At 51.3% G+C, this 8,494-nt stretch overlaps 1 protein-coding gene across 4 annotated transcripts in view; it reads right to left on the reverse strand.

Annotated features, from left to right (window-relative positions):
- Positions 1-8,494, reverse strand: part of smg (sterile alpha motif domain containing protein 4 smaug) — a 171,850-nt gene that overhangs the window by 63,750 nt on the left and 99,606 nt on the right. For 2 of the 4 annotated variants that reach the window (XM_089558066.1, XM_089558067.1), the window contains exon 2: positions 774-822. Coding sequence is in view for 1 of the 4 variants with exons in the window: in XM_089558063.1 (XP_089414189.1) it covers positions 774-822; positions 1,055-1,213 (208 nt within the window). In the remaining 3 variants the exon portion in view is untranslated. Of the gene's footprint in view, positions 1-773; positions 823-1,054; positions 1,221-2,036; positions 2,127-8,494 lie in introns of those variants that run through there. The other 2 variants (XM_089558064.1, XM_089558063.1) reach the window with 2 other exon arrangements.

The following is an 8,494-nucleotide window of genomic DNA, read 5'->3' on the forward strand; positions in this document are numbered from 1 at the left end:
GACGGTTAGGGGCCCGCGGCTCAAAGGTGGGAAGTCCCTCCCGTCCAACCTCGCGGGGAACAGCGCATCGCGTCAGGAACGCCGACTATCTGTGCCGGCTCCCCTCGCTGGCTCGCCGCCCGATAGAAGGCGCATTAGCGCGGGGCAAGTCATGGCGCGAAGGCAACTGGACCAAAGAGTAAACGACAGGGGCTAATGTGTTGTCTTTTCTGGTCTGAGCGAGGCTGGGTCAAAGACCAATTTATTCCAGCGAAGATAAGTAGCAGGCCAGGGGAAAGATTGTGCATAACGGAAAATCAGCATGGCCCAAATAATAGTAAAAATTTCACAGGACGTTGGCACTTTAGATGACGATAACTTCAGCGCTAGCTGTACTGGTGCGAAATCCCGATAACGGACGGTTTTGCTATCAACTCTGGGTACTGACGTCACAAGTGACGTCACTGCGTCCGGACCAGTCAGTTACTTGCACTGCACCCAACCGTCGTAACGCTTTGTCCAATCGACACGGCGCGTTGTGATGACATCACGCGTGATTCAAACCCACTCTTACCAATCAGCGAGACGCATGGTACCTGGTGTTACGCCAACAACGCCGACGCCGCATAAACGGGAAACGCGGCCTTTAAGAGCTGTCGCTGCAAAACGACAACTGAGCGAAGCCAATGTTTGGCGCCGCGTCACCGGGACAACATGGTCATGGGGATGATGATGATGATGATGATGATGATGATGATGATAGCTAACAAAACGTGCGAGATCACAAGACTCACCGGAGCTGGCCCGGGAAGGCACCGTCGTCAGGGGCGAGTCCGAGGCCACCTGTGAGAGGGAGACAGAGCGGTGACACACGTCCAGTCACAGAGGCTGCAGAACACTCGAAACGCAAGAGCCGGGGCCACGCGACACACAGATCACCCCACCCCCTCTCCCTTTAAACAAAGGTCTCCTCCTCCTCGGATACAATGTGGCACCAGGACGGCAGCGCACATGCACTGTCCATTCATCGGCGCAGGCCACACGCATACTAATAGCGCGACCTGCAATGCCACACCTCGCAGTTCAGTTCGGCACAGGCGCTCGACGCCGCAAAGACCGAGGCAACGGACGCAGTTGTAGACGCCGTCCCAGGAACGCATTCACGCAGACGCACGCGACGCCAAATCAGCGCTGACCAAATAACGTATACACAAGCGCAGCCTTTTCTGTTCATTTTGCCGCCTCGTGAGGTTGCTGTAAGATGGCGCATAATATCCCCCCCCCTCCCTCCATTGAGTCTGATGGCACCCGCCACCACAGCGTTACAAAGGAGACGCTCTTGAGTCATCCATCTATCCACCACCATTTCTCAACCCACTCGGCCGATGAGACAACATTCAAACGCGCTTCAGATTCAAACGCGCTTCAAACACTCCTGCCGACGCGTCTGTCGACACTCCTGCCGACGCGTTCGACACTCCTAACAACAGTATGAGGCATTAAAGGCTTTCGCCTTAATAGAATGTAACAGCCCTATGCACTATGCACTCCATCACTCCATAGGTTACATCAATTCTCGCCATTGCATCCTTAGTACCCATTTCATGGCCGCATTTTATCTTCGTTTTTTTTTACCTCTTCCACACTGCTCTCCTTCTGTCTTTATCTCCCAAATTCCCCTCCCTACGCAGAGTAGCATGCCAGCGATTTTTAAGCGCCGGCTAAATTCTCTGCTCTTCATTAAAGAGTCTCTCTCTCTCTCTCTCTCTACGACAGCCAGCCAAAAAAGTGGCGCAAAATGGCTGCGTTTCGAAGGAGGCGGAACGCAAAAATTAGCTGCGGTTTAACTACTGCTGAACCTGGTCAGAGAGCGAAAGCTATGGCGTATCGGGCAACGCAGATTGGCGTCTGCAACGTTGAGTGCGCGTTCCGGACACTAGACAGCGCGCCCACCCTACCACTCTGTGGCTCCCAAACTCTATTTCATGAAATAAAAGTTTTCACCACCACCACCCTGGCAGGAGGCAGTTAATGCTTGATCGCGAGAGTTTGCTCACCCAGTGAACGGCGCGGCCTACTGCTGCAACACCGCGCGTCTGCCGCAACGTTGCCAACGCTAACGCATGCAACCCACATCTCTCTCTCACCACCTCATGCACCTCAAAGCGAGATTCAGGCGTCCACTGGCCCAGGGAGCCACGTCTATGCGCACTTCCTTTCCTTAGAACTTTGTCAACGCCAACGCCAATGAACGCCGACGGCCTATGGCTTAACACGTGCCGCGTTTCTGCCACAACGTTGTAACGCATGCAGCGCACATCTGTCACTAACGCCAGGTAGCTTAAAGCATCGTCCCAAGTTAGGGGGATGGGGGGGGGGGGGGGGGGGGGGGGGGGGGGGGGTATGCACCTTTTCTTTGCTTAATCTGAAGGTGAAATGAAGGTGAAACCTTTAGACACGGTGACCTCAGATTTACCTAGCGTAGTGAAAGGCGCCCGTGTGCTGTGCGATGTCCGTGCACGTTAAAGATCCCCAGGTAGTCGAAACCATTCTGGAGACCTCCACTACGGCACCACTTTCTCTCTTCCTTCTTTCACTCCTACCTTCCTCCCCTCCCTTACGGCGCGGTTCACGTGTCCACCGAGATATGTGAGACCGATATTAAGGGTGCGTTCCAATTCTCTAGACGTCCGACAAGACGTCTAGTGTGACGTCTAGGAAGCCGTCTACATGTCTACATATTGGAACGTGTCTACTTCACGCGCCACCTTGCGGCATATAAACTGAACTAACATTTGGGAATAGTTGCACTCCTATGTTCTTAAAAATTCTTAATAAAACAAGTTAAAACCGCGCTGTTAGTAGTTTGCTAGTTCATATTTTATTTTATTTTTTCTGCAATAATGGTGCGTTCATCGCTACCGCTTCAGCATACGATCTCACCTGCATAGCAGACGATCTCACCCGCACGATTTCCTCTCGCTCGATTCACAAATATAATCGTAGGTCCACAAAGACGGCTTTATTTGCCACCAGTTCCTATAAAAATCAAATTAACGGAATGACTGACACTTGAAAGATGGTGCGTCTCCGGGCTCCAGTGCCCGCCAAGAGCACGGCTCACTCAGCTCTGACTGCACCAGACTGCACCAACTGCTCCGCCATCTTTAGACAGGAAGTTAGCCTGCATCGATGTGGACTTCGGCGAAGCAGTCTTGTTGGACGGCTTCGTGAAAATTGGAACGAGTCTCAAAATGGCCGCTGTCCGGCAAGACGTCTAAGTAGACGTCTACTTGGGAGTATTGGAACGCACCCTAAGGCGGAAGCCTTTAATGCCTCACCGTTGTAAGCAAGAGTTGTCGACAGAAATGTCACGCTTTTCAAACGGGGCCAATTGTACGGCTAGCAACCATGCAACCAATTAAAGGGATTGTATAGTGATGCGCCAAGTGGGAATGAGTTTAGTTAATTCCTTAAACACCCAATTAGCCTAATTAACCTTTATAATCTGGCCAGATAAATAAAGCCGAGTAGGAAATTGGTCGAGTTCGGGAATCGAACCCCGGTCTCCGGAGTGCGAGACGAGCATGCTAACCATTCCGCCATGCCAGCTCGATGATTCGGAATGAACAAAGGCGCGTCTATTTATAGTGAATACGGTGTCTTCGTTCACTCCCATCTTCCTCCCTTTCCGTTACGGCGAGGTTCAGGTGTCCACCGAGGTAGCGAGAGAGATACACTTCCTTTCCTCAAAAAAATCTCTGCCTCTCCCGTAACCAAGAGTAGAGTAAGCATGAAATGTTTACGGGCCTAATGCCCTCTCGGTGGACACCCGAACCGCACCGTACAGGAAGGGAGGAACGCCACCACCCGTTCAGCGCGATGCCTTGCCATTTGAACGCAAGGTTTTTTTGAGGAAAGGAAATGGCGCAGTAATTATCTGCCATCTCGGTGGACACCCGAACCACACCGTAATGGAAGGGAGGAACGCCACCACCCGTTCGGCGCGATGCCTTGCCCTTTGAACGCAGCGCTTCTCCCCCGGGCCCCTGTGCGCCTGCGCGGCTTTGCTTCGATGCGCGAAGCCCCTAAGAGATCACGTATGACAACGAAGTGTATCGTGGCATTTATGTGCTTTTTGCACGCGTTATTAGAAATCGGAAATTATAATTCCGTGCATTATCAAACGCACAGCGACTGATATCTTGATGAACATTGAGAAGGCACTGGCAGCAGTTATTTTTTTGTGACTCCTTTGGAGACCAACCGGCGCTTGCATGCCGATCGCGTAGGAGGGCTTAGAGAGTCTCGTTAAATCTCGTTAAGTCTCGTACGGTGCCCGGATGTTCTCGTTTCAGAGCCCGGATGACTGGAATTCAGTGCCCGGATGAGTGGATTTCAGTGCCCGGATGAGTGGATTTCAGTGCCCGGATGAGTGGATTTCAGTGCCCGGATGAGTGGATTTCAGTGCCCGGATGAGTGGGTTTCAGTGCCCGGATGATGGCTCTCGGTCTCGGCGTGACGTCACCACACTGCCGACAACGGGGGCTAAAAGCATTTCATGCTTAAAACCAATTTACCGACGAGCGAGGCGTAGAACCGAACGGGCGATGGCGTTCTGTGGACTCCCTGGCAGCGTTGCAAGACGCTGTCGCGTTTCACTCTTGGTATTTGAAGAAAGTGAATGACGCAGAATCTGTTTCACATATCTCGATGGACCCTTGATCGCGCCCTGAGGGAAGGGACGAAGGTGGGAGTGAAAGAAGAGAGATAAACACCTCCGGAATAATTTCGACCACTCCGGGATCTTTAACACTGACATCGCGCAGCACACGGGTGTTTCACCTCCATCGAAACGCGGCCGCCGCGGTCGGGTTCGAACCCCGGTACTCCGGTTCGATAGATAAGTACCTTAAAATTTCCTTTCCTCAATAACCAATTTACGGCTGTCCTAATGCTCTCTCTCGCCTTACCATCGCAAAAAAAAAAAAAAAAATTCTAGACGATTTACGGACTGCATATAGAAAATTGTATCAAGGGCACCACGCCCGCGCCAGAGAGTGCTACGTAAATCAATCAAAATTTGTGGTCAGCACAATCCGCGGGCAAAAAACGGCCCGCGAAGAAGGCCACGCGCACACAAACTACGGAATAAAAATCCGGCACGCAGCACCCTCGCCGGCGTCGACAGTTGGAACCAAATGCGCCGCCGAGGAATCGTACAAATTTGGCGCAAACGCAACGCAACAGCAGCGTCTAGCTCTTTTTTTTTTTTGCTTCCCCCCCCCCCCCCCCCCCCCCCCCCCCCCGATTCGCACGCGCGTTCGCCAATTTTCCTGTTCCACGCATCTGCGTTGCGAGGCAATACAGGCCTATCGCAGTGCACAGAGCCGACTCGAAGGCAGTGAAAAAAAAACGACCTAATTCCAACAACTCTCTCACGGCACGCCACTCTAAACGGTTTGTTTTCGCTGTAGAGACGCAGTTAACCGCGCGGTTATGTCGGAGCAAAGTAGCGACATTCTTTTTTTATGCGTAGCATATTGCAATCACTCAGTACAGCCCTTGGGCGCGGCCGGGCAGCCACCAAACCACGTGACGTGACGTCACATGGTTTGGTGACGTCACGTCACCAAACCACGTTAAAAAGATAAAAAAAAAAAACGAAATAAAAAAGGAAAGAAAGAAAAAGGAAAGGACGCCTGAGCATGGTGGCGGTTGCCACCGCCCCGTTTCAAAGGGGGCGCTCCTATCCATCCATCCATCCATCCATCCATCCATCCATCCATACGTCACGGAGGAAAAGCTGCCGAGAAAATCGAGTGCCGCCAAGCAATACCTCGCGCAAAAAGACCGCGCAATATGCAACGCATCCTTGGCTTAACCAAGCTAAGCCTGGGCATCTTTTTTCTCTCGGCAATGGAAATAAAACTGAAACTGAAGTAAGCACACAATAAGCGCGGACGGCACAGCGGGTTGTTTGCTGCTCGCTTCGCTTGGTCACAAGTACACCGCGCAGAACGGTGCTGCCGCCAAACCGCTGACTGAAGCTTGGAGCCCCAAAAAACGCATCTTGGAGCACTTTGGTGCAGCTACGTAGACATTTCGGAGCAGTTTGGAGCACCTGTATAGGCATTTGGAGCAGTTTTTGGACCAACCAGATAGACATTTTGGAGCACATTAGAGCAGATACATAGGCATTTTGGAACAGTTTATAGAGCAACTAATTAGACAATTTGCAGCTCTTGAAAACTACATGGGCATTTGGAGCAGTTTGGAACAGCTGCACACACATACTGCAGTAGTTTCTGGAGCAACTAGACAGACATTTGGAGAACTTTACGGCAGTTACATAGACATATCGGAGTAGTGTGTGGAGCACCTGTATAGGAATTTGGAGCAGTTTTGGAGCACATTAAAGCGTCTACATAGGCATTTCCGAGCAGTTTGGAGCAGCCGCACAGACACATTGGAGCAGTTTTTAGATCAACTAATCAGGCAGGTGGAGCACTTTAGAGCTACATAGGCATTTCGGAGCAGTTGCGGCAGCTGCACAGACATACTGCAGTAATTTTTGGAGCAACTAGACAGGCATTTTGGGAGCACTTTACAGCAGTTACATAGGCATTTCGGAGCAGTTCGAAACAGCTTAACAGGCATTTTGGGAAAACTTTGGAGCAGCTACACGGGCATTTTGGAGCAGTTCGAGGAAGCTGTGCTCTTAACTATCGATGTGGCTTGCCCATCAAGCAGCCATCTGTTGCGCAGTAGCAGTGATGAGAACGGAAAATACAAGACGTTCGACAATGCCACGGAAATGGACATGTCGTACCCCGGGAGCGGGAGCAGGTCTTCGGGAAAGGAAAGGCGCGGTAGCACCCTCAAGCAAAAATAATGGACACCTGAACCGCGTTGTCGGGTTGAGGGAAAAAGGTGCCGGAGACTTTCAGAGCTGAGCACACAAGGCAACTAACTGCCCAGTGCATCCTTCCAGAATTTGTCCCCTAAATACGGTGGCTCAAACAGACCCCTGTAGAGGGGAATATCACTGAAAACATTTGTTAAGATCGGCTATAAAACCAATACAAAAAATAGTGCCTGCACTGACATCAGAAGGAACTCCTCAAATCAAGCTCTTTCTATAAGTCACTGAAACAAAAAAACTGAATTATTGCGGTCTCTGATGACACCGCTCCTAAATGCCGACGTTGATGAAAAAGCGCCAGCTCGAACGTCGCATGCATGAATTTAATATAAGCAAGCAACTCAGTTCAACCTCGGCCTTTTGTGCAACGGGTTGTTTAGCTGAAATTTCTCCTCCATCGAAATTCATCCACCGCGGACGGGATCGAACCCAGCCGCGGTGGCTTAATTTCGATGGAGACGAAATTCTAGAGGCCCGTGGTACTGTGCGATGTCAGTGCACGTTAAAGAACCCCAGGTGGTCGAAATTTCCGCAGCCCTTCACTACGGCGTCCCTCATAGCCTAGAGGAGGCCTTGTGCTTCTGATTACCCCGATCACCTGCGATTTACAAAGGTAGCAGCACACCTGAGTTCCTTTCTTACATAGCCCGCGATTTTGCTCCCATGGCAAATGGTTGGAAGAGAATAGGCGCATGCACAGGACGTTACTCAAAAAGTCCATTCTGCCGCGCGATACCCCCGAAGTCATCCCCGCAGTGTTTCCAGGATAGCCCGGCCTTACTCAGTAACTCTCTCTCACACGCACGCACAGCCGACGGCTCACTGAATTGACGCGACATTTACAACTGCACGCCCGTGCTCAGCAGCACAAGTGCGCGCAACCAAACAGCGCAAAAAAAAAAAAAAGAAAGAGGAAGACGTACCCGTATGACGGCAAACGATATACGCGCGCACACATTCTCCGCATTCAGACAGCTGCTCGTTCGTTCCACCCAGTGAAGCGCGGCTGGCAGATTATATGGGACTGCGAGAAACGCAGCTGACGCTGCGCCAAGGATGCAACGCGCGGAGCGCACGAGCTGTGGTGCTGCTGCCTTTAGGCGGTAAAGTGAAAACTTCCCGATTCTTACCGGCTCGGGAAAAATCATCCCGACAGCCGTGTACTGCGACGCTGTCTCCTCCCTCATTCGGTTCGACTTCCGTAGTTCTGTACTTAAAGGTGCACTGAAGAGGAATCTGAACTCGTCTTTTTGCCGCGGGAACTCGATCTGCACGTTCCGAGCATTCTTAGAAACTTCGATTTACTGCCCTGTGTGGCCGATTTCCCTAATTAAATCGAATTAACGCCCGGCTCCCGCCTTTTTTTTTTTTTTTTTGAATTCTGCCTCGTACGGTGGGCGGAGTCGACCAACGCGTGGAATGCCTTTCACCCAGTCCCGTGGCGGCTTGCCGCTCTGCCATCGGCGGAGTAATACGTAGTAGTCCGTAGAAGCAAATAGTCCGCGCGTATTTTTATTTCCGCGGGCTTATTTTGCGGTTATATTATCTGCAAATGAAACTATTTATTCACGGAAACCTAAAAAAACAAAA

The sequence above is a fragment of the Amblyomma mixtum genome, chromosome 8 (assembly GCF_055824585.1).
Source record: "Amblyomma mixtum isolate Tamu chromosome 8, ASM5582458v1, whole genome shotgun sequence".
NCBI lineage: Eukaryota > Metazoa > Arthropoda > Arachnida > Ixodida > Ixodidae > Amblyomma > Amblyomma mixtum.